At 57.2% G+C, this 25206-nt stretch overlaps 3 protein-coding genes across 6 annotated transcripts in view; 2 read left to right on the top strand and 1 right to left on the bottom strand.

Annotated features, from left to right (window-relative positions):
- TBC1D14 (TBC1 domain family member 14) overlaps nucleotides 1-2522 on the top strand; it is a 103676-nt gene extending 101154 nt beyond the window's left edge. For all 4 annotated transcript variants that reach the window (XM_080795653.1, XM_080795651.1, XM_080795650.1 and 1 more), the window contains one exon: nucleotides 169-2522. In XM_080795653.1, the coding sequence (XP_080651779.1) occupies nucleotides 169-234 (66 nt within the window). In that variant the 3' untranslated portion in view covers nucleotides 235-2522. The remainder of the gene's footprint in view (nucleotides 1-168) is intronic.
- A 5681-nt stretch (nucleotides 2523-8203) lies between these two features.
- CFAP184 (cilia and flagella associated protein 184) lies at nucleotides 8204-10373 on the bottom strand (the record flags this gene model as incomplete). The annotated part of the gene is made up of 2 exons (XM_080796348.1): nucleotides 8204-9860; nucleotides 9975-10373. The coding sequence occupies 2 exons, from the start codon at nucleotides 10371-10373 to the stop codon at nucleotides 8619-8621; spliced, it is 1641 nt and encodes a 546-aa protein (XP_080652474.1). The 3' UTR covers nucleotides 8204-8618.
- Nucleotides 10374-10942: 569 nt separating this feature from the next.
- On the top strand, nucleotides 10943-25048 carry TADA2B (transcriptional adaptor 2B). Its single transcript, XM_080796272.1, has 2 exons — nucleotides 10943-11231; nucleotides 22621-25048. The coding sequence occupies exons 1-2, from the start codon at nucleotides 10962-10964 to the stop codon at nucleotides 23611-23613; spliced, it is 1263 nt and encodes a 420-aa protein (XP_080652398.1). The 5' UTR covers nucleotides 10943-10961; the 3' UTR covers nucleotides 23614-25048.
- The last annotated feature ends 158 nt before the right edge of the window (nucleotides 25049-25206 follow it).

Genomic DNA, 25206 nt, shown 5'->3' with positions numbered 1-25206 from the left:
TGAGGAGGAGGGCTGTGGTGCGGGCGTAGGGGGTGAAATGGGGGAGCGGTGGAAGTGGGGGGCCAGAGCCACTGGCCAGGAGGCTGCACAGCCTGTCGCTACGCTTGGCAGGACCTGTGTTCAGTGTCTTCGCAGATCACCCACGGATGTCTCCCCTGTGATTCCCAGGTGCTGACCGCCTTACAGAAGGACAGCCGCGACACGGAGAAAGGCAGCCCATCTCTCAGACACTGAGCGCTCGGCGCTGGAGCAGATCTCCAGGTGGCGCCTGCGTTTCTGATGGACACTGACAGCCAAGACGAACAGGCTCTTTGCACGTTTGATCCTAACCCTGGAGTTGGCCTTAAAACAAACAACTTTTAAAGAACTCAGCCAAGGCTTAGCCTTAAGCAGCTCAGTGGGGTGATGAGCTAGTGTTGACGCGGCCAACGCTGCGTATTCTGCATGGTGTAAAAATGAGATGGTGGCTAATCCCCCCCCCCCGATTTCACAAAAGTTAATTAAATTGTCATGCTCCTATGTCAACTGATGGAAAATACATTACAGTCTTCCTTAGCCAAGGTGCGGGAGAAATGTACATAGGTGGCCTCAGAGCCATTCCTGGCTACTGACCTACTTGAGCGAGGAAGGAGTTGTGGAGCTAGTTAACTGAGAGAACCGTTCCAGGGCTGGAGGGCCTGCTTTTAAAGCCCACCTACCAAAGACAGCAGGAAAACGGGCTCTCACAGGTGGTCACCTAGCGTGCCTGTGGGCAACCTGGGATTTGACCTGACCTTCAGGTTGGCCTTTCTCCATTGTCACCTTGACAGAATCACAGCATGAGGGCTGAAAAGGGCCACTTGGGTTCTGGGGAACCCCTGCTCTCCCCCGCAAGATAGCTCCCTCCATCTCCTGAGCAGGAAGGGCTGCTCACCCAGGAGCCCCGAGACCACCTTCAGCCCCACACCTCCTATGTGCAGAGGCCGGGCTGGCGGGGGCAGCCTGCGCCCTTGCTCCCCCGGAACGCTGGTCTTCCCTGTGTCCCCCGAGCAGCAGGATCGTCCTGAGTACCAGTGCTTCCCTCCTTGCGCGTCTGGCTGAAAGCTAGAGCCTTGTGAGGGCTGAGGCACGGACCCACATAGATGGCCTTGCAGGGGCTCCTGGTGTTTGTCCCATCGGCCTCTCCCCACATAGGTGGTCCCCCCACCAAGTTCATCAGCAACTTTCCCGCTGGAACCTCTCCTTAACTAAGAATTTTGTTAAAAGCGCTTTGGTCATGGTCACGCACATTCGAAGACAGGAATGGTTTTCACACAGAAGAGCCCAGAGGACAGGCAGGTCTGTGGAGACAGGTCCTCGCGCGGACCCAGCTGTGTGCAGGTGTCCACAAGGGCTTGGGAGACTGGGTCTGAGGGCTCCGCTGCCCCCTCAGCCACACTCCCCCCGGCTGCCCTCAGTGCAGCCCTGGGGAGCGCCCTGGGCTCCGAGAGCAGGCTTGCCACGAGGCGGCCTGGCTCTCCGGGGCCTTTTCTATCTGCCATGTTCACGGCCAGCATGAGCAGGAGCACGGGCAGGGGGCCGCACCATGGCCATGGGTCCCGTTTCCTGGAGTAGTTGCCTTCATCCCCTGTCTTCTTAACTGAAGTCTCCAGGGAGGTTGCGGAGCGTCTCGGACCCACTCTCTGCCTCAGCCTGGAAGTGCTGGCCTGGCTGTCCTCTCGGGGGAAGCGTCCCGTCTTCACTGAGGGCTCGTACTTCCAGACGTAGCCCCGCCGTCCATCGTGCTGCCAATTGTCACCTTGCCGGCCCCGGGCCTCCGCCCACACAGGCCGAGTGTCGCTCCTGGATGTGAGCTTTCTGTTCTGAAAGGTGTATATATTTTCTTAATGTACATACAGACGTTCCTCAGTTGGGACAGGAAGCACCGCTGCTGCAGGGTGTGCTTGCCGCTCATCCACGCCTTCAGACCCAGCCCTCAATCTCCGTTGGACAGGCTGACGTCCGTCTCTCGGGACTCATGGCACCACATAGGCATTACGTTTTTAAACGGGTTCCGAGCTGATGCAGAATACTTAACCAAATTTCTAGCTCACAGAGGTTTCTGTGGCCCGTTCAGGGGCTGCCTGGGGCCTTTCCGTGTCTGCCCCAGAGGCCGGGAGCTCGGGCTGCATGGCCCATCTGTGGGGTCAGGCTGCTCTGTCGGATGCCATTGTTTAGGAAAACGGGGAGCCCACCGGAAGGCTGCGCCCCCTGCGCATCTGCACTTTCCCGGCCCAGCTGCCGGCTGTCCAGATCTGAGACTTGGGGTTCGGCCCCTTGTGCATCTGGCCCTTTAGAGTCGAAAGCCGTGTCCCCACCTGTCCCTGAAAGCCCATCTAGAAGCAATGTTCACTTTCAAAGGTACTTTTTAACTGCTCAGTTTTTGACTATTTGAACAGTTTGCTGATAGAAATGTCCTGATAATACTTGCTACATACCATGTTTTAACTGCTTGTACAGTTAACCTTTAATTTTATTTAGTAAAGTCTATCAAATTAAGACTTTTTGAATTGTAAATAATGTGGTTTTATTAAATAAAAGTCATGTAAAATTGTTACTTATGTTCACTGTAGTTTGGTTTACAATTGAAGTTCTCACCTTCAAGTGTGGAACAATTTGACTTCGAACATTGTGTTATTTTTTCTTAAAGATTTTTATTTGAGAGAACATAGGGAACAGCAGAAGGCGAGGGAGAAGCAGGCTCCCCTCTGAGCAGGGTGCCCAACACGGGGACACCAGGCTTGATTCCAGGGCTTTGAGACCATGACCTGAGCTGAAGGCGGACGCCCCGCCTGAACCACCCCAGCGCCCCGAGCATCCCGTTATTTTAGAACCCGCTTACTATGCTCAGTTACGTTAAAAAGGTGGTGCTTGTGTTAATTCGGTGCAGGGATTTGGGAGCTGAGTGTGTCCTTTGCACATCGAAGGGGGACCTCTGACTCACTGACCCCTTCCCTGCCCCCGATCCCAGCTCCCGAGGTGAGCACGCGCTCCCCCTGCACCTGGTAGGCCACAGGCTGCCTGCAGCACCCTATCCAGCCTGCGGGTACCCGGGGGTGCCTTTGTTCCCAGCTCCGGGGCGGACGTCACTCTGGCTGTCCCAGCTCGGTGGCAGTGAGCACGACCCGGTCTGAGGTCACTTGGCACCAGTCAGAACCAGTGCTCGTGTGCACTTGTGTGTCACCTATGCTCATGCCAGCCGTTCAGCCAAGTGCAGGAGGCCCGGCCAAGAGGGGGCCTTCAGGGCTGCTCCCTCTCTTGTCCCCTGGTTCCCCGGGAGAAGTGGACAGTGCTGCCCTCCTGTGTCAGCGAGGCTGGCCGTCTGCGCTGGGCCACTCAGTACCATTGAGCCCGTGACTGGTCTCCCCGCTTCTCTCCCCCAGAGACTGTGCAGCTCTGCTCTGGGCGTTTAGCTCCCAGCACGAGGCTCCTGTCTGTCTCACCAGGGGATCCCGAGGCTGCTCTCCAGCTGGCACCGGCCAAGAGGTGCTATGGCTGGCAAGGGTGGCCGTGCTGGACAGCGGTCGTGTCCTGGGGCTCGCTGCCTACTGCACCCACACCAGGCCCCAGGCTGAGTTCTGTGAATGGCCTCATTTCTCTCCACAGTAGCTCTGTCACTGTCTCCATTCCAAAGGTGTGACGCAGAAAGCAGATCTGCTTGGGCTCCTGTGGCCAGTTAGCCACGGGGCTGGGAATCTGATGCTTCCCCTGTGGCTCCTGAGCCCTGGCTGACCCCCTCCCCAGGGAACAGGTGTGCTCTGGGGCCTTTGGAAGCCTTTCTCCTCTCTTGGTCCTCAGCCGCCAAGTACAAGGTTTGGGGCAAGGCCTGGATTCACTCACCTGAATGCCTCCTGTGTGCGAGGCATGAGCCTGATGGCCAGCTTGGGGAGGACCTCGGGGAAGCCCCAGCTTTGGGGGTGGAAGCTGCGGACCATTTTCCCAAGAGAAACCAGGGAGCCAGCGGTTCAAAAACCCATCTCCCAAGATGTGGAGCCGGCCACAAAGGCCCAGAGAGGGGAGGAAATCTCACAGTCCTAGAGGGCAGGGACCAAGTTGGACCTTGAGAGCAGCCACTGGTCATCAGAGGATGGGCGTGGCCAGCAGAGGGAAGCCTCAGAGCCCCGGCAAGTCCTCAGTCGGGTCCACGTGGGAGCTCGCTGTCCCCAGGTCTTTCTGAGAGGCCCGCATCGCTGGGCTGGCCCAGGAGCTCAGGGTCCTCCATGAGCACTGCCACGCCTGCAGCCAGCTGGCTCGAGGGGGCGGCTGCTCCACGGGGCACGGCAACGCCAAGGCCCCTTCTCTCAGAATGCCTGAGCTTGTGGAGGGAGGGGCAGGAGCCTTCTCCCCAGGCAGCACGAGTCACCCACACCCCAGCCTGTCCCTGGTCCCTGCGGCTTTTTGACCTCACTCCAGAGCACCCGGTAGAAACTGCTCCAGCCAAAAATAACTCCCGTTTCAGGTGTCGTTTAGTTACAGGTCAGATCAGGAGTATTTAAATTCTCTGAGCCTTCCATTTCTTTTCTGTAGCCAGACCTTAAAACAGGTACCAGCATCCATCCACTGGCTTGTGAGGATTAAAAGAAGATGCTGAATTGTGTCATTAAGAGAAACTCCTCACTAGAGATAGAGTCATACCCTTGACATGTGAGCTTTTAGTATCCGAACTCTTGAGGAACTTAGGGATTTTGAAAATTGGTATTTTTTCCCCTAGTTATTACAACTGCATGTTCATTGTATACAATTTGGAAATACGAAAAATAGAAGTCATGGTTTCACCACCTAGGGAAGAGATACTTTTTCCATATAATGAATAAATTTTTCACCCCATTTTACAAGGGAGCACGTGGAGGTTTAAAGAGGTGGAGTGTTGGGGCGCCTGGGTGGCTCAGTGGGTTAAAGCCTCTGCCTTCGGCTCAGGTCGTGATCCCAGGGTCCTGGGGCTCTCTGCTCTTCGGGGAGCCTGCTTCTTCCTCTCTCTCTGCCTGCTTCTCTGCCTACTTGTGATCTCCGCCTGTCAAATAAATAAATAAATAAAATCTTTTTAAATAAATAAATAAATAAAAAGGTGGAGTGTGTGTCCCAGGTCACAATCAGAAGAGATCAGAATCCGAGTCAGCCTGATTCCAAGGCCTTATTTGCAAGCACGACACTGTGTATTCCCCCTAGAGGCACCTTTGTATTCAACTTTGGCATCCTTTGGGCAAAATATTAGAAGCCAGCATCAGTTAAAAAGCTGGGCCATGTATAAGTGTATTCATTCAAACCCACGCCTGTGTAGACAGGGTTCCAGCAGGAGCGGGCATGGCGGGCAAGCAGGAGGTGTGGACCAGGAGCGGTGCCCAGCCTGCGGGTCCCTGTGCCCACCAGCCACTCAGCTCAGCTGCAGGCCCGCCTGGAGTCCTTGCCGATCATGCCCCTTGTGTGACTCTTCCTTCTCCCATGAAGACAGTCCTCAGGTTTAAAACCCACGTTGCGGATCAGGGTGCATTAACTCCAATAGGATTTGATCAGATAGGCATCCCTGACCAATGGCAAACACCTAAATTATGGCTGCAGACCCACTTACAAAAAAAGAAGGTATGTTTCTCAGCTTATGTCGTTGAAAAACCTCAAATGCAGTTTGAAGCCACCAGCAAGGACGAACCCCTACGCATGAAAAGTATTTCCTTTTTGATGCCTTGGGCTCTACGCACAGGTAGTGCCTGATTCCCTCCTGCCTGTGCTGCCCAACCACCCAAGCCACCTGTGACACGGAAGGGGACACTTCCGACCCCAACCCATTTAGAAAGAAGTCGTGTTGCATAACATCTCAGATTGTATTGTGCCTGCATTTTCCAGGCCCTCCTTTTTGACAAGCTCTTTATTTTTTTATTTTTTTAAAGATTTCATTTATTTGACAGAGATCACAAGTTGGCAGAGAAGCAGGCAGAGAGAGGAGGAAGCAGGTTCCTCACTGAGCAGAGAGCCCAACGAGGGGCTTGATCCCAGGCCCCCGGGATCACCACCCGAGCCAAAGGCAGAGGCCTTAACCCACTGAGCCGCCCAGGAACCCCTTGACAAGCTCTTTAAAAGCCTTTGAGGTCAGAGGTCTCTGGTCCAGCCGGGGCACCCCCTCTTCATCTTCCTAGAGGGAGGGAGGCTGCCTGGAGGTGGTCTCCGTCCCCTGCTAGAAAGGACCGTTATGTTCAATGCTTCTACTTCTAGAAAGCTCCTCTTTCTGGCCTCTGCTTATTTTCAAGTCTGCCATAGGACTTAGCATCTGCTTCTCCTAGGCATCTGAGCAACACTTATTGCCCGAAAATGAGAATGCTGTGATGTTGATGCACTAATAACCCAACAGACTGAGCATCGATTATGGGCTAGGTAGGCATCGTGCTGGCTCCAAGGGAGGATGACAGTCTCCCTGGGGTCCAGAGAACTAGAGGTGGGGGTCAGGGACTGGAATGGGGCCCGTCAGTAAGACTTGGGGGGGGTGGTCTGTGGCTTTCTTCCTCGGAGGCGAGCTGAAGAAACACGCCCTGGATGGGTTGCTATTTCGTGATCAAGAGCTCTCCTGTAATTCAATTAGAAGGAACCTTGTTGTGAAGTCATCAGCAGAAGATTATTTATCTTCTAACGAACTATAACATCTCTAGAGGGGGAGAGTATAATTTGCAAGAACATGGGCAACTTTGCAGCTTAAAGCAACACTAGCACCATCAATCTGCATCTTGTGCTCTCAAGAGGCCTGTCTACCCGGTTCAATGCTGGTGAGGGAGTGCTTGGTGCAGCCTGGGGAACTGCCAGTGGATCAAAGTCAGCTGAAAATACCCACGCTCCCGCTGGGGAGCCGAAGGGACACTCTGGCCACGAAAGCTGCTTAGCTGAGGGAGGCACGGAACACAGGGTGTCAGGTTCACTCGGAAGCTTTCCCAACCACCGAAGACACCAGGGGTCCTGTGCTGCTCTTGGCACGAGGCACAAAGAGAACGAAGTTGTGCTTGCTGGTGGTGGACTAACCCTCTCTGGCCTTGATGAATGGGGCAGAGGGAAGACAACAAGTGTAGAAGGTAAGGAGGATTGCAAGAGGAAGCAGGAAGTGAATGCTTTTTACTCCCCTGATTGTTACGTTTGTTTGGTTTGACAAGTATGGTCTTACAAGAGTGTATCCAAGCTGTAAAAGTTAGAAAAGGAATTTTAATTGACCTTTATTAGCTTCAAAGGGAACACACATTAGAAAACAGCCGCACCCCCAAAAGTTAAAATCATCGTGACCTTCTTGTGACCAACTGAGTCATCTGCCTTAGAGGGAGGGGTTTCTACCCTTCCTTATGGGTATTCGGCACCAATACCTTTTTTTAAAGGGCTATTTATTTATTTATTTATTTATTTGACAGAGATCACAGGTAGGCAGAGAGGCGGGCGGGGACAGGCTCCCTGCTGAGCAGAGAGCCTGATGTGGGGCTCGATTCCAGGACCCTGGGATCATGACCTGGGCTGAAGGCAGAGGCTTTAACCCACTGAGCCACCCAGTCACCCCCTAACTCATCCTTCTTATGACCTACTTAAACTTGGGGACGGGAGGATACTTCTAACCCCAAATACGCACATCTCAAAACTCAATCTAAAATTAAGAAGAAATAAAACCAAGCCCCTAGCTTCAAAACCACCAAAGAAAGTTGGAAATGGAATCCCCAATTCTGGATGAAAGAGGTAGGCCTATCAGGTGTTTCTTACATTAACACAAAGAATAGCAGACACTTTTATATTTGACACAGAAAAATCACATGCACAGTAAGGGTCCTCTTGCCAAGATCCAAAAATACCTTGCCGAGAACAAAAGGCTTACGGGCATTCTGGCCAGACACACTGTGCAATTATCATTTTGTCCTCACTGGAAAACAAAATTTCATGTTTTTGTATTTCTTTGAGGATTCCAGGAAACATTTCATTAGAATTGCAGACTGTTGTTGAGCCAGAAGGAATCGTTAATGGTCAAGCAGACTGAGCCTCCTCTCATGCAAAGAGGAAAGAGGACAGAACGTCAGCTCCTTCTCCTAGTTACCATTTCTCCTGTTTCCCTCCTCTTGTTTATTACCCAGAAGCCTGTGCTGCTTACATACGAAACAAGTTTAGATTCATTGAAGGAAACTAGTGAGCTTCATGTTGAGGATGTGACTCAGAATGACACAGTTTAATATATTCAAAGGGGATTTAATAATTAGCTTATATAAGCACAGGACATTTCTTGCTCCCCCACCTGTTTGTTGAGCCCTCTGATATATGGAAGAGGAACAGTTTTCCACAGGATCAAGTCATTGAAATTATGGACTTGCTCAGATACAACAAGGCTTCTGACAGCTTTTTTATGAGAAGTCAGGTACAGTAAGTCATTACGTCTCTGGGCCTGACTTCACCCCGTGTAAAATGGACGGCTAACCCGATTGTGCTCAGGACTAATTTAGGAGCTGACAATGATGAGATTAATACAAAATACAGCTTCATCCCCAATACCGGAAGCCTTTTAAAGAATGGCCGCAAGCGGAGACTTAAGAATTAATGAAGGCTAGAAAAAGTTGCTGACATTAAAGATGTCCTGCGGATACTTCCTGTCGTGGGGGTTAAGATGGGAGAAAGGCTTTGGCTTCCCTGATCTTCTGCCTCACGCCTCTGCAGGACATAGCAAGGCCAGCGTGATGCCGCTTCAGGGACTCGATACGCTGGTTGAGGGCTTCTGTCCTATCCACTTTCTCCTCCATGTCCCGGAGCAGGAGCTCCTTGCCCAGGAGCCCGCACTTCTGATTCAGCTTGATGTTGTCAGCCCGCAGGCTGTCCCGGGCCTGCTTCGTCCTGGTCAGGATGTCCCTCTTCAGGGCCACCTGAGCCTCAGTTTCCAAAAGCTGTGTCTTTTTGCACATGTTTTCTATGTCTACGAAGTGTAACTTCTCCTTCACATGGGTTATGACCTGCACATTGTTGGTCACTTTGTTGTGCAGTTTTAAAAGTTCCTCGTTCCGCTCCTCCACTTTTTCGTTGAAGGTCTGGTTCTCGATCTTCAGCTGTTCAAAATCGATGAGCAGCAGCCCCTCCGTCAGGTCCTCCTGGGCCTTCATCCGCGTCTCAAAGTGCACCAAGCTCTGCTTCAGCTGCACGTTCTCTAGCCTCACGGCGCTCATCTCCTTCTCCTTCTTATCCTCCAGCGCCTGGATCTGCTCCACCTCTCGTAGGGCAGCCTGGCGGCCGCCACGCACCCAACAGGTACCCATGGCCTGCATCACCACCTGCTTCTTGAGTGCCTGGAAGCTGGCCCACTCCTTCTCCACCCTGGACAACACCTCCCTGCACTGCTCCTGCAGCTGCTCCAGCTCCTGGTGGTACCACTCCAGGTCGTCCGCCTGCTGCTTCCTCAGCTCCTCCAGCAAGGCCAAATGGCGGAGGTATGCTTGCTCCTTCTCGGGGGCATCGGGCTCCGGGCCCTTGTCGAGCACCTCGGCGGCGTCCAGGCCCTTCTTCTTGCGCAGCACCTCGGAGATCTTGTGCTGCAGGTAGTTGTTGTAGCGCTGGTAGTTGCTGCGCTCGACAACCAGCGACCGGTACTGTTCCAGGAGCTCCTCGCGCAGCTGCTGCTCCTGCAGCTTCTGCATCTCCTCCGTCCATTCCTCGTCCTCGAGGTCCTGTCGCTCGCCTTCCTCCCTTTGCTGGCTTTCCGCTGGGCTTCCTTGCGCACCCCTCTCCTTGATTTCCTCGCTCTCCTCCCCCTCCCCCTCCTCCCCCTGCTCAGCCTCCCGTGTCGGCGGAGCCTCTTCCCGGCCGGGGGTGGACGGCCGCCCCGAGGCGTCCGAGGGCGCTTTCTTCCTCCTCCACTTGAGCGCGGCTGCCGTGGCCGCCGCCTCCTCCTCCGCCTCCTCCTCCTCCTCCGCCTCCTCCTCCTCCTCCTCCTCCCCCTCTTCTTCCTCCTCGTCCTCCTCGTCCTTCGCCTCCGCCCGCTCCTCCTCCGCCCGCTCCTCCGGTTCCGCGGACCCGCCTTCGGGCTCCGGCGGGGCGGCCTCCTCAGGCCCGGCGTCGGCCGCCTCCCGGGGTTCCGGCTGGGTCTCAGCCTCGGTCGGCGGCTCCGGCTCCCCGGATCCCGCCTGGTCCACAGCCTCGGGGACCTCCGGCGCTTCCCGGGCCTCGGCGGTCTCGTCCCCGGCGGCGCCTCCCTCCGAAGACTCTACGGCCCCCTGCTCGGGCTCTACGGCCTCCGGCTCCGGCTCGAGCGGTTCGGCCGGGGAGTGGGGGCCGGAGGAGGCCTTGATCCCGGACAGCTTGGAGGACAGGTTGGTCCCATCTCCGTCTTCCTCCTCGGGGTCCCCACGGTGCTCGGAGCTGCCGTCCATGTCTCTCGGGGTCAGCTGGCGCGGCGGAGCCGGGACGCCGGCTGTTGGGTTTCCAGGGGCAACCAGGGGCGCGCGCGGTGGGCCCGGCAATTGGCCGAGAGGCACGCAGACGCCCAGCCCCTTCTCCCCGCCTCCGGGGAGAGCGAACCAATGGGAAGCCGCTATCGGGAGACGGGCGGCACTGATTGGAAGGGGGCGCGGGCTCGCGCCGCGAGGCCTTCCCGCCCATTTCCAGGCGCAGGGCCTGGGGCGGGGTGGCCGGGAGGCGCTAGGAGGGACGGGCGGCCGGCGGGAGCAGCGCGCAGGCGCAGGGCGGCGGGCCGGGCCCCCGCGAGGTGGCGCGCGCGGAGCGCCTGCGCGGTGCGGCCGGCGGCGGTGGCGGCGGCAGCGGCGGCGGCGGCAGCCGGGCCGGGCCCGAGGGCGCCTGCGTGTTGAGGCGGGACGCGGCCCGGCTGGCCGGCTCCGGCGGCGCCTGGGCGGGGCGGCGCGGTGGCGGCGGGCGCGGGCGGCGGTTGCTCGAGCGCGGCGGCGGGCGCGGGCGGCGGCGCGCTGACGGCGGGCGCGGGCGCGGGCGGCGGGCGGGGGAAGATGGCGGAGCTCGGTAAGAAGTACTGCGTGTACTGCCTGGCCGAGGTGAGCCCGCTGCGCTTCCGCTGCACCGAGTGCCAGGACATCGAGCTGTGCCCCGAGTGCTTCTCGGCCGGCGCCGAGATCGGCCACCACCGGCGCTATCACGGCTACCAGCTGGTGGACGGCGGGCGCTTCACGCTGTGGGGGCCCGAGGCCGAGGGCGGCTGGACTAGCCGCGAGGAGCAGCTGCTGCTGGATGCCATCGAGCAGTTCGGCTTCGGAAACTGGGTGAGCGGCCGGCTCGACGCGCACCTGCTCGCCCCGGGCCCGCGGCGGCGGGGAGGCGGGTGCGGTCGGCGCCGGGTGGGTTCCGCGCCGGGTGGGCTCCGCGAGCTGGAGCGATGTGCCCAAGGGCACACAGCCGGGAAGTAGCCAGGTGGGGCTCGGGGCTGCGGCTCGGCGCCCCCGGGGCCCTCGTCCCGGCCTCAGGAGCCGTTGCATGGTGTTTGCCGAGTGCAGGCGCTTTGGGCAGGAGCGCGCTGAGCCCGAGTGGCCTTGCTGGACGGTGGCAGGTCCGCAGACTTGACAGAGGCGCCCTGAGGAACGACTTGGCTCTGCCGGGGGCACAGGGGTGCTGAAGGCCAGGCAGGCTTCCCACGCGCCCTCTGGCCGCTCCGCCGTCTCCGTGCGCCTGGCTTTGTATGCGGCCCAGTGGGCTCTGCGCTCTTGTGCCCTGGGTCCCCTGGCAGGGGCCTGTTTATCGTGGGGTCCGCGCAAGGCCCAGGAGGTGGTGTGAGGAGTGCTGGGTAAGTACTGAACAAAGGAGCACAGACCCGGAGGCGTTGGTCCTGGGCACTTGCTCTTATCAGAAGGGTTGTGTGGAGACTGAGCTGAGTGGAGAAGGTGAGAGCCAGGGTCCCTTTAGGCTTGAGGGCCCCTCTGGGGAGAGTGGGTGCTCTGCTCTGGACAGCCTCTGGGGAGCTCTCTTTCCACTGGGGAGCAAGAAGCTTTCCTCTGTGTTAGAAAGGTCTCTGGCTGGATTCTGGGCCGTCTCTGCCAAGAGCTTCTGTCCACCTGCAGGCATCCTGGGAAGCAGGGAGGGGACACATGACCCCAGCTCCCTCATCTTTCTAGACCCTTCTGCGTGAGGTCCTCCTACTTCCCTGAACCAGTATTACATCTTGCTGCCATTTCTCCAGCAGTACACTTCTCCTGGGCTTCTCCTCTCATTCCCAAACCTGGCCTGCTTTCCTTTCCATAAAGTGAGGCAGCCTTCAGGGACCAACACTCATGCTGCATCCCAGGGAATCCTTACTCCTTAGAGATGCACTGCTCCCCAGAGTCTCACCTAAGAGCCAACATGGTGATCACCATCTTCTGAAAACCTCATTTTGTCTTGAAGTGCACTGATGTGCACTGAGCTTCTGCTCTCTGCCGAAGGACTTTGTAGGAGGGAAAGGCCTCTCTCTGTCTTCAAGGGTCTTAAAGTGTTCTAATCCTTTGAGCCTGAGCCAGGACCTCTTGCCTAAGTTTCAGTGAGTCGATGGTGAGCCGCTGGCAGACCTCCTCGCTGTTTATCTCGTGGACATCTTGACCCTCCGTCGTGACCCAGATCTCCTACCACCTCACTCTGTTCCTTAGGCTGTTGGAACTTGGTCCTTGGTCCTTGTAGGCCCAGTCCAGCCGCAGCTGCATGTCCAACATATTTTTAGAATCTAACCACTGGTCGCAACCTTAGTCTAGGCTGGTGCTTATCTCTCGCCTTGACCACCTCTGGGGCCTCCCGGCTGGTCTTCCTGTTTCATTCTTGTGCCCTCCAGCCCATTCCGTACGCCATCATCAGAGTGATCTTTGCAGAAATGCCGCGTGTCATCAGCCTCCAGTGGCTTCCAGGCCTACTTAGATTCAATTTCATGGCCAAAGGGGAATCTCAGCTGCTACCCCCTCGATCATTTTTTATTTCTACTGCTCAGAGCACTCTTCCTCCAGATCCCGCGTCGTGACTGGTCTTTCTGCTTCCATGTCAGTGCTCCAAGAGACTTCTCCCCTCTCCACTCCATTCCCAGAGCACTTATCTCCACAGCCGTTGCTAAAAATAGCCGAGGTGGACCCCGAGCCTTGCCGAGTGCCAGGCACTGTGCTGAGGACTTTGTTTCCCGGGATCTCTCCCAGCAGCCCTGTGCAGTCGGCTTTGAGCTGGAGAGTTTGATGTCCGAGTTTGTGCTCTGGGCAGCGCTGCTTCCAAGTGTGCATCGCCTTCTCTGCCACACTGTGGGGGACACACGAGGACCAGGCCACCTGGAGTGTGTTGGAGGAAGCATGGGGGCAGGAAGCGGGCTGTTTTCTAAAGCAGTGCTTTAGAAGCTGGCGTGTGCCCAGGAATCACCTGGGCAGCTTGTTCCTATGCAGATTCCTGCTCCAAGCAGCCAGCAGTCTCAGCTGTTACAGGAGACAAAGCCGCAGGAGGAGGGGTGCCGAGGGTCCTCTTCCTGCTGAACCCCTTGTGGGGGCAGGAGGGGGCCAGGGATTTTGCATCCTAACCACGCCTGGCGCACAGCCAGGCTGCAGGCACTAGTGTCTCTCGGGCCACCTGCTCTGCCCACTAGACTTCCCCATGCTTCACCTGAGGCTCTCCGCAGCTCCGAGACGTGCAGTGTCCTTCTGAGCAGACTCCATGGCTGTGTGCACAGAAGGGATGTGCCCCATGTATGCCCCATCCCGCCTGTGCCAGCTTGGATGGAGTGCACACCTGATCTCGGGCTCTTCCCCACAGCTCCAGGGCTGGGTCTGCAGTTTACAGCTGCAGAACAGCGGCTCGGAGGGTTTCAGATGCTTGTGGGGGCTGCCTCGGCTTTTCTCATGGTGAAGCCAGGGTCAGATGCAGGCCCAGCTGACTGCAGAGTCTGGGCCTTAACCTCTGGGTATAAGAGCATTAAGTGCTGCAGGGCAGGGGCTGGGAGCTTAGGGCTGCGGCTAAAGGCATGGCTGGCCTGCAGAGCTTCTCGGAGGGGCAGGGTCTTGACCTGGCTCAGCGGGAAGCGGGGAGAGGACCAGGGGAGGGCGGGAGCTCGGTGTCACGGGCTGGGCTGCAGCGTGGGGAGTGGCAGCACACACATCAGTGGCAGCGATGCAGTCGAAGGTGAGGCGGTCGCTGTCATTTTTCAGATGGCACGTGTGATCTGTCACCTCCGGGTGGCACTGCTTTGTGTGGGATTCAAGGGGTGAGGTGATAGTGGCCAACCTGTTGGGGGAGGCTGCTCCTGAAGTCTGGCGCTGTTACTCCCATTCGTTCTGGCTGCGGGGTGCTCACTGTGATGCTGGGGGGGGGGGGGTTGGGGGCGAGCTGTGTAGCTAGGCTTGGACACTGGGCCCCGGCCTTCGAGGGTGGGTGGGGAGGTGCCTGGGAATGTGACAGCAGGGAAGGGGGGCAGGTGGTTGGTGTGCCAGAGTGCTGTCACCAGGGGCTTCCAGAGCCTCGAAGCAGCCGGTTTTGTGGTGGGTGCTAGTTGTGTTCCGAGTCAGCAGACACAGATCTTGCTGGAAGCCGCTGTGGCTGATGAAGGAATGTGGCAGAGCTGGAAGCTGACCGAGGTATTCCGACTCCATGCCCTGAACCTCACTGAGCATGGGCAGAGTCCTGGATTCCGTGGGGTCCAGGAATCCCAGGGTCCCCCAGATTTCCTGAACTGGCATCTGTATGGGGGAGGTCTGGAAATAGATGTTGCTGGAGTGAGTTCCGGTGTGGCTCACAGGGCCACATTGGGGAACCGCGGGAATGGCCAGTTCTCACCGAGGCAGAGGCCCTTGTGTGTGTTGGTGGGAATGGGTAAGCCCATCCCTTGAGCATCCTGTTGGTGGGTTCTTACCTGCCGTTGAGGATGGAGAGGCTGAGGGAGGAGCCTGGATGGAGAAGGCTGCCAGAAGTGATGGGGTGTGCAGGGTGGTGGTTCCAGAACACCCTGGAGGGCTTGTTAAAACACACATGCCCTGGGGCACCTGGGTGGCTCAGTGGGTTAAAGCCTCTGCCTTCGGCTCAGGTCATGATCCCAGGGTCCTGGGATCGAGTCGCGCATCGGGCTCTCTGCTCGTCCGTCAGGAGTCTGCTTCCTCCTCTCTCTCTTCCTGCCTCTCTGCCTACTTGTGATCTCTGTCTGTCAAATAAATAAATAAAATCTTAAAACATACACACACACACACACATGCCTAGCACCCACTCCGGCTCTGCATCTGTAGGTCCCCTCTGGGGTCTGGATAGAATTTGCATTTTTAACAACTTCTTAGGTGATGCCGATGAGGCTGGGGGTTCATATCCACGACCCGAGATCGAGTTGCAGGCTCTGCTGACCGAGCCAGCCAGGCACCCCCGGTTTTAGCCATCTTTAAGTGCCCAGTTCAGTGACATTAAGTACGTTCATGTCATTGGGTGACATCACCACCATCCATCTCCAGAACTTTCCCATCACAGACAGAAACTGCCTGTTACGTAACACATCCGGGCTTCCCCCCACCCCAGCTCTGGACACCCACCATCCTGCTTTCCATCTCTGTGAATTTGACTACTCTGGGGACCTCTTAGAGAGAAACGCTGCAACATTTGTCCTTTTATGACTAGTTCATGTCCCTCAGCGTAACCCTCTTGAAGTTCGTTCACGTAGCAGGTGTCACCATGTCCTGCGAGTGTAAGGCTGACGGCCATCCTGCTGTCCATCTGTCTGGTCGGGCACCTGGGCCGCTCCCACTGTTGGCTGCTGGGGGTCCTCCGCAGTGAACGTAGGTGTGCAGACCTCTGTTGAAGTCCGCACTTGTCATCCTTTTATTTATTTTAATTTTTATTTTTTTAAAGATTTTATTTATTTATTTGACAGAGAAATATCAGAAGTAGGCAGAGAGGCAGGCAAAGAGAGAGGGGGAAGCAGGCTCCTCGCTGAGCAGAGAGCCCGATGCGGGGCTCGATCCCAGGACCTTGAGATCATGACCTGAGCCGAAGGCAGAGGCTTAACCCACTGAGCCACCCAGGTGCCCCTAGTCATCCTTTTAGATCAATACCTTGTGGCAGGGCAGGGTCACCTGGTTATGTTTTGAGGTCATGTGCTGTTGTTAGCCCCCTGTGAGGCTTTGCTCTCAGGTTTACTTGATCCGGAAGTCTCCATCCCCTTGAAGGCCGGTCACAGCTGTGTGGGCTGCTTAGTTCTCTTGAGTGGAGACCGGAGGACGGGGCATCTGGAACTGAGGCCTGTGGAACTTTCCGTGTGTACGAATCAGTGAACAGGAGCAGGGGCCAAGGGAAATAGGGTCCCTGGAATGGCTGGGGATCTTGTAAGTACAGACGGCAAGCCGCTGTTAGTTCCTCGGCCTCTGATGTGGGCGGTAGCTCCGACCACCAGCTTGTCTGCGGGAGAGGGGGCCGCGCTGGGGGTGGCAGCAGAGTTTGCTCCAGACCGGCGAGTGCCCCATCCTTCCGGCCCCTGTGAGGCAGGCGGCCCTTCTGTTCCCTTGGAGGATGACAGAAATGGGCTGGAGCAGGGAGGCCCAAACCACACCCAAAGCCATGTGGGCTCAGCTGGAAGCAGAGGCCCTGGGTAGCCAGGGCAGCAAAGGGCGAGGTGACGCTGGGCCCGAGGGTGCACGTGCCCAGCTCAGGAGGAGCAGGCGGGTATCCTGCTGTATGGGCTTTCCCTCCTCTTTCCTCTGGGCCTGAGAAGTCCCTCCTTGTCCCTTAGGTGAAAGCTCATCTGTCAGCCCTTCATCCTTCCCTGGCCCTGTGCAGGCCTTTGCTCCTTCCTGCTGCTCCTGGGGACTCTGCTCCCTGGGTGGCTCTGCCTGCACAGCCTGCTCCTCCGGGGCGCCCCAGGTTTGTGAGCTGGGCCTTCGGGCTGCTTCTATCCCTTTGAAGCTTTTTGCCTTGAGGAAGAAGGAAGCCCTGCCTCGGAGTCTGGCTCCCCAGTGCTGGGGAGGAAAGAGCCCTGGCCTCCTGGGGTGGTGCTTGGTTCTCTTGGGGAAGGTGAGAGCCACCCGAGTTCTGGGGGAGGAGCTGGTTTGGCCGTGGGCCCCAGAGGCTGGAGGGGGACTGGCCCAGCCAAGGTGTCAGGGGCGTGGGTCCTATGGTCTGGCCCCGTTCTGCCTTTTTAAAGGGCCAGGAAGCATTTGACTGCAAAGGTCTCCCCGCAGTGTGTACTGAGCCAGCACCCCGCCAGAGGCCCCATGGTGACAGGGCTGCGTGCCCCGGAGCGGGACTGTCTGCTGCGGGAGCCCTGGGGGGCCTCTGGGGGACCACGCCAGATGCTACATGCTGAAGCACTTACCTGTCACTGTGATGGGCCTTATGTTGTCCTGACGACCCCTGAGAGGGGAGGGACCACAGGCCCAGAAGCAGGAGGGGAGAGGATGAGGATTGCAGTCCGGGGGTGGTAGAGCTACAACCTGCACCCCGCTCGGGGTGTGGGGGCTGCCGCAGGCTCCGGAAGGGACGAGCTGGGCGTGGGGTAAGAACACGTGGGAGTGACACCCACAACTTTCCCGTGGTGGTGATCGTGTATGCGTGTCCTCTCTGCTGTGACCTGTCGTGGTGTAGGGACCAGCGCTTGTGTGACTCAAGTGAGGAGCCAGAGGCAGAGAGGTGAAGTCACTTGTCTAGGGTCCTTGGCCATGAGGGGTGGAGCCAGGTCTGGGACCCAAGCCTGTGCACACAGAGAAAGGGAGCATCCGGCAAGGGTTTGGGGCTGTTGGCCCGGATGGCGGGGCGGGTCATGTGGGGTCTGGTGGGGGCCAGGCAGGGGTCTGAGACTCCGTGTCATGGACCCCCGACAGGTCAGGCCTCCCACACACTCAGACTTTGGAGACTAGTGCTGTTGAAAACGGTATATCAAAGGCTAACGCAGAGTTGCTGATTTTAAGTCTGCCAAATAAGGATATTAATATCTGATCCGATTAATACTCTCTCACCATTTTCCAGAAAGAAAGACTGTCTTTGTACTCTGCAAACAAGAACGACATCATCTGGGAATGAAGGACTGTCCTTTAAATGGAAAAGTTTAGCTCTAAGGGAAAGCCTTAGTTGTCCCGAGGTTTTCAGAGTTTCCCCTCGATCATGGGCCAATCTGGTGGGAGCTGTAGTGGACTCACTGATAGGAGCCGTTGAAGGTTTGTCATCGGTGGGAGTGAACCCGTGGGGCTTGCACCTGTCAGGGGTACGTGCGCACAGAGCAGTGGGTGGGCAGCCATTCTGGGGGAAAGGGGGAGATGGCTGAGGGTGCCCACAGGCCACGGCACAGGGGCGGGGTAGGGGGTGGCTGATGCTGTGGATGGTTGCTCTGACTGCCCTCCCCTTCCCGTCCCTGCTCCTGGGCTGGAGGCCTCTCCGTGAGCCATGGGCAGGTCGGAAGGAGACCAGACCACCACAGAAGGCCGCGGAGTCCTGACTCACTAGGGTGCTCACTTCCTGTCCCTGAGAGCCAGCACCCTGGGGGGCATCTGGTGACCTTGGACTGTAGACTTGAGGGCTGTTTAGTGTCCTAGAGGTGTGTTTTCCTTTATTTCTCTAGGGACTCTGAGGAAGCAGCATATCTAGCCTTACCTTTTTCCAGGGGTGGGTGTCCTTTTCTTAGTGAGGATGAAGGGGCAGAACCTGGGATTCTGTCTCTGCTGACTGTGGGCTCCTCACCCCTGTGCTGCCCTGTGTCAGGGAACACCAGCTGCAGGTACACTTGTGTCCCTTGTTTATTGTCGGTGTACTTGAGTTGTCTTTGTCTCTCCAGATCTGTCCCCCCAGACCCACTTTTGTTGCTTCTTCCTGCCCATCTTTGTGTCTGTCCGTCCCTCCATCCATCCGTCATCTAGATTAAGCAGAAACTTTGACCTTGAGCATGTGCGCAGCAGCTGTTGCAGGTGACACCAGGGCGGTGACAGGACACTCGTGCCCCTCATGGGAGGTGGGCAGGTTTCACGAGACTGCTGATGCGTGCGGATGGGAGAGGACAGTGTGGCGGGCAGGTGCCAGCCTGGGGTGGGGTGCTGCAGCTCCCGCTGTTTTTAGTCATCTTGTAAAGTGTGTTCCTCACTGTCACCTAGTGCCATGGAACCTGTCTGCTCTCTGTGGATTCTGTTTAGAGCCAGAGCTGTGTCATCTCTCCCTTGCAGATGGTTCTCTTGTGATCTTCCTCTGTGTCCAGGGCTTTGAGAAATGAGGGTTTTGTGTGTTTTCCTGGGCCTTTCTCAATGGTCATGAAACGAACACGGCGGTCCAGGGGCAGGATTCTCTCTCAGCAGCAGCTGCCGGCCGGTGTTGTGTTGGCCGTGGCCTTTGAGCTGTTGTCAGGCATCGGGTAAGGGTGATTAGTGACAGATTCCTGGGCTCCTGATGATGAGGTGCTAGCCACTCTGATTTGGTTCTCTGATTTTGGCTTTGTAAGTACTCATCGCCTGGGTCTGTCCGAGAGCCAGAGTCTGCCTCTCGATGTGAAGAGGGTCCGTGCACCCAAAGTGCCCGCGCAGCCGGCTGGCCTGCTCCCTGGCTGGCCCAGGGCCCCAGGAGGGTGCTTGTCTGCCGAGTGGACGTTGCCCTTGTCACGGGCCTGTGACCACAGAGCCACACTGCACCCGCCGTGGACAGGGCAGCTTTCCCACGTGACAGAACAGCCTTCTCTTGAACGCTCTGTGTTTTCTTTTCTAATATTTGGATGTCAATCTTAGACCGCTAAACAAAATTGCAAGGCAGAATTTAACTTTACTTTTTGGCGGCTCGTGGATGGGCTCAGTCAGTGAAGTGTTCGATTCTTGATTTTGGCTCTGGTTGCCCTGATTTCAGGGCCATGAGGTCGAGCCCCGTGCCGGGCTCTATGCTCAGCGTGCAGTTGGCCTGAGAGCCTCTCTCCCCCCGCACTGCCTCTCCCCCACCCCACTCACTCTCCCTCTTTCTCTCTCTCTCTCTAAAAAAAGAAAAAAGGATTTAATTTTATTTTTTAAAAATAACTTTTATTTTTGATTTACCCAAAAAAGTGAAATAGTAGTATGCAGAGTTCTCACGTATGTTCCTCTCATAACCCTCCCGAAACAGCGGCATCTCGCAGAGGTGTGGTGTGGCTCCAGAAAGCAGGGTGCTGACCTTGACTCAGAGCCACTCACTCATGCATAGACTGGCCTGGGGTCCCACCCAGGACACCCCAGTGATGTCGCTGATGGGTCTCTTCAGGTCACAGTTCTTTCCTTGTCTCGTGACTGTGACGCGCTGGAGGGGTGCTGGCTGGTGTTTTGTAGAATGTTCCGTAATTCGGGTCTGGCTGCTATACTCTGGTGCTGAGGCTGAGATGCCTGGGCTGGGCCATGGGACAGCGTGGGACAGGGTCACTCTTCAGACTCTCTCTTCTCCCCCTCTGCGGGATTTCTCCTTATGACTTAGAATTGGACACAGTGTTCTTGAGGATCACAGTGGTCAGGCCAGAAGCCGGTGTCCGGTGGAGTGGCTCCCTCCCCAGCCCTTCTGCCCCGGGTGTCCTCCAGCCCTTTGGATGACAGCAGCGGCATGCACACACTCTTCTGTTGTGTTGCCAGCTGCTGGGCGTGTGAGAGGGAACACTAGCTGGGGACGGGAGGTCCTGTATGGCCCTGCTCCGGCCAAGAGCTTTGAAGGCCCTCTGTGGTTTCCATCCCCTGCTCTCGCTACCACAGTGTCAGAGTTGATGGCAAGAACCTCTAACCAATAACACACCTTGGTCTGGTCAAGTTAGTCAACTTACTACTCAGAATTTTTCTGTTTTTCAGGATTTCAGTTTTCTCCGAAACACGGGGGCTCTGCCATCCATTCGTTTTTGAAAGGCAGATTGCTGAGTTTCAGGCTGAGGGGACTTTTGGTAGGGGGGTAGCTGGTGCTTCTGGATGCTGGCTGGGTAGCCCGCTGTGCAGGTCTCACTGGGCTAGGCTGGGGGCGAGGCCTGGGGCCCGACTTCCAACCAGGTGAGCTTGGATGTGTGGCCCAGACCCCCCGAGCCTCTGCTGAAGTGGTCCCCCAGGTGCCTCACCCAGGAGGCTCCCTGGATGCTGGACTCGGAAATTTGTAGCGGCTGCAGGCCCTCACCGAGGCTGTGGTGAGGGATGGTGAAGACCCTGGGCCCGTACAACCTCCGGCTGTGCGGCTGGGCCCTGGAATCTCGGACCGGGAGCGTGTGGGCATTTCTGCTGTCTGGACACCCTTGTGAGGCTGTGTTTCTCTCCTGAACGGGCAGGTGTCAGGGCTGGTATTCTTATGGCGTAGCTCATCAGGGTGGAAGAATGCCCACTGGCCAGCTCACAGCTCTGTGCGGGACGTGAGCTGGGCCCCTCACAGGGGCGCCAAGCCTCTGGGCGCTCTGTCCGCAGTGCCCTTGGCAGGTGCAGGGTGGGTGCTGGGGCTGACTCCTGTCTCCTTACTGGAAGGAACCCAAGGCCCAGAGATGGGAAGTGACCAGCTTGGGTCATATGGTGGTCGTAGATGCTTGGGGTGGTTGTGACTTGGTTTGTTTTTTGGGTTTTTTTCTTTTTGGGGGGCCGGGTGAGGTAAGTGTTTTCTGGGGAAATATAAACAGATTTGATGCAAACAGTAACATTTTAAAGAAGTTAATCATGGACAGAGTTCTTCCCCAAAAGACCAGAATCTGGTGTTTGCTCTAATCTTCCCTTTTCTCTTAGATTCTCAGAAAGGGTCCTCCCACATTAGGCCCCAGCATTGTCCTCTCCCCCCGCCTTGGAGCCCTGCCCTTGGGACTCAGGCCCCACGCAGGTTCTTTTCCCTCCCAAGGAGCGCTTCCCTCCCATGGTGCCCAGTGTGTCCTCAGTCCTCAGCCCGAGTGGACTGGCTGGTTTCTTGGAGTCCAGTTTGGCCTTTGGGTCTGCAGGGACCAACCTGATCTCACAGGACTGAGGGGCAAGGGCAAAGAGCAGTGGCGTTGGGCCCCGGCGGCTGCTAGAGCGGCAAAGCCGGGTGCAGGGTGAGTGGAGGCTGGAGGCAGGGGCTGAGCAGCTGCCGGTGAATGAGTGCGCATTTTGGGCAGCTCCTTTGTGAAGTGGCTTTAGTGGTTGACTGAGGAAGAGGCCTCTTGGCAGAAGGAAAGGATTGGGGGAGTTGTATAATTTCCTCTCATTAATAACCCTCGTGTTCATAGGTCACCTCCTGCAGGCTTGTGTGCTCACAGCCCATGGCAGATTCCAGCTACCTAACTGTGGAGCCTGTCACCACTGACGGCCCCTTGTAAAGGCACAGCTGGTCCCTGGCACCATCACCCAGGAAGGGGATAGGCTGCCACTCCACTACACTCCCAGGGGCCGGGTCCTTTTGGTTCCTGGAGGCAGGCAGCACCATACAGCAGGGTCCGTCTTGTGCTGGGAGCTGTGGTTGGGGAGCCCTGGTGGGCCTGGGAAGAGGCGGGGCAGCTGGGGTGCACAGAGTGCAGGGTTTGACGAGGCCACTACAGGTGGGCCCCAGGAGCGAGAAGTCCAAGGGGCGATGTGGGCCCGGTGTTAGCGTGCTGGCAGGCGGCGCCTCTGGATCGTCCCCGTTCGGCCCGTCTAGTGTCCGCAGCCGCGTGCTGAGCCCGGCTGCAAAGAGCACGCCGCCTGGGGCCCCTTGGGGGCGGGGGTGACACAGGCCGGAAGTGGGCACGCATGCCATGCCGACCGCCGCTTTAACCTGTGGCCCCTGTCGTTGCAGGAGGACATGGCCGCACACGTGGGAGCTTCCCGTACGCCGCAGGAGGTGATGGAGCATTACGTAAGCATGTACATCCACGGCAACTTGGGGAGAGCCTGCATCCCCGACACCATCCCCAACCGGGTGACCGACCACACGTGCCCCGGCGGAGGGCCCCTGTCCCCCAGCCTCACCACCCCCTTGCCTCCCCTAGACATCTCGGTGGCTGAGCAGCAGCAGCTGGGCTACATGCCGCTGCGTGACGACTACGAGATCGAGTATGACCAGGATGCCGAGACGCTCATCAGCGGGCTCTCGGTCAACTACGACGACGAGGACGTGGAGATCGAGCTCAAGCGCGCGCACGTGGACATGTACGTGCGCAAGCTGCGGGAGAGGCAGCGGCGCAAGAACATTGCGCGCGACTACAACCTGGTGCCTGCTTTCCTGGGCAAGGACAAGAAGGACAAGGAGCGGCCGGCCAAGCGCAAGGTCACAAAGGAGGAGAAGGAGCTGCGGCTCAAGCTGCGCCCGCTCTACCAGTTCATGTCGTGCAAGGAGTTTGACGACCTGTTCGAGGGCATGCACAAGGAGAAGATGCTGCGCGCCAAGATCCGTGAGCTGCAGCGCTACCGGCGCAACGGCATCACCAAGCTGGAGGAGTCGGCCGAGTACGAGGCGGCGCGCCACAAGCGTGAGAAGAGGAAGGAGAACAAGAGCGCGGCCGGCGCCAGGCGGGGCAAGGAGGACGGCAGGGATGGCGAGTTCGCAGCCATCGAGCACCTGCCGGGCTTTGAGCTGCTGTCGGACCGCGAGAAGGTGCTCTGCAGCTCCTTGAACCTGAGCCCAGCGCGCTACGTGACGGTGAAGACCATCATCATCAAGGACCACCTCCAGAAGCGGCAGGGCATCCCCTCCAAAAGCCGCCTTCCGAGCTACTTGGACAAAGTCCTAAAGAAAAGGATTTTAAACTTCCTCACGGAGAGCGGGTGGATATCCAGGGAGGCCTCCTGAAAGCCCGTGGCTCTGCAGGGAGCCTAGAGGACTGGGGGTGTGGGAGGGGAAGGAGGTGCTCTTTTTTAAGCAGATTGAGTTCCTTTCTTTTAGGCTATAAATTCTGCTCGTGGTCCTCTGAAAGAAGCAATAGTAACGATTTTATGCCGGATCATGGGGGAAGCTGACACATGTATATTTTAACTTAGTCCTAAAGTCACACCTCCAGATGACGATTTGCCTTTCCATGTTCAGTTTGGGGAATATTATGAGATTGGGTCATTTCCTTTTGTGTCTTCCCTTTGGTACGCAACTCGGGCTGTGGGTGAAAGGAGCAGCTTTCTGCTGGGCCCTCCAGCCACCAGCTTGGCCTTGTGATGTGACCTCTGGCTGGCTGCCGGGGATGCCCTTGGGGGGCCCACTGCCAACCCTGCAGACACCCCAGCACAGCCCCAGCACACGGCACTTTACGTTGGGGGCCAGGGTGGGGCATGTGGGAGGTGAGGCTGGAGACCACAGGAAGTTTCCTTGGGAGCTTTAGAGGAAGAGTGGGTGGGACATGATGTCCAAAGGAGCTTCCCCTTAACCCCTGCAGCTAGGGTCACAGCTCGTGATGCCAGAGCCCTGAAAGGGCCCCTGGCCTCTTTCGGGGAGGGGGGCGGCGGAGCCTGTGTGTGTGGGGAGGGGTGCTCTGGAGGAGCTGGGAGGACTAGTGTGGGTGCCAGAACTCTGAGCCAGCTTTTGGGGTGCTGCTGCTTGCTCTTGTACTTGCAGTACTAAGCACCCCATTTACTTGGAAGAACTCATAGTGGAGGGCTCTGAGTTCTGCAGTCCATTTCCTCCAGAATTCTCATGGTGGTTGCAATAACCTTTTTCACGGAAACTCTGACCTTGACCGCGCTAGCCAGGCTAAGCGTCCTACTGCAGGTGGCCCCCAACACTCTGCAGACCGGCCAGGATGGACAGGGTTGCGCCCACAGCAGGCTCTGTAAGAGCAGGAGGGACCCCTCAGGGCGAGGCCCCGCGGGGCTTCTCTGGGTCCTACTCTTGGACCGCCCAGCTTCTGCCCAGCCCTGCTGTCTCCTCAGGGGCCCCGCTTCTGTGGATGGACACAGTGCCTTCCTTTGGGAACTTGAGTGTTTCATCTGTCTTCCTGCTGCTCAGCGCTACTTCTCATGGCCAAGGCCCTGCTCTAGGGCCGGGGTGACTGCAGACCCCAGCGCTCCGTTCTTCCTGGCGCTCATCCTGCCTCTCCTGCCCCATAGCTCCCAAGAGACTGTTGACCTCCCAGAATGTTCAGGCTTGCAGTTACATTAAAGTGAAGTTATTTGAAAGACAAAAGAAAAAAAGACCCTCATCATTTCCAAGGACTTAATTACGGTGCCTTTTCCTTTCTTTTTACATCCTTCTATCCCCCAGGGTAAATTTTTCAGCATTAAATAAAACATTTCAAATATATTGTACGTGGCTTTAGTTGTACGGTGCATGCTGGCTGGTAGTGCTCCCCGTTAGCCAAGCCTCGGGCTTTTGTGACTGTAGAAGAAACAGCGAGCAGGGGTGGTACTCACGAGGCCCCCTCCCTGTTGTCCGCTCTGTGGGCTCACTGCGGGGACA

This window comes from Martes martes, assembly GCF_963455335.1.
Source record: "Martes martes genome assembly, chromosome: 2".
Classification (NCBI taxonomy): Eukaryota; Metazoa; Chordata; class Mammalia; order Carnivora; family Mustelidae; genus Martes; species Martes martes.
This window is presented reverse-complemented; position numbering and strand designations above follow the sequence as displayed.

What these genes read in the sequence shown, in the direction of transcription:
- TADA2B (XM_080796272.1), top strand. Translation starts at nt 10,962, where the DNA reads ATGGCGGAGCTCGGTAAGAAGTACTGCGTGTACTGCCTGGCCGAGGTG. An exon ending in AGTTCGGCTTCGGAAACTGG is followed by an intron (nt 11,232 to 22,620) that starts GTGAGCGGCCGG and finishes CTGTCGTTGCAG; the next exon opens with GAGGACATGGCCGCACACGT.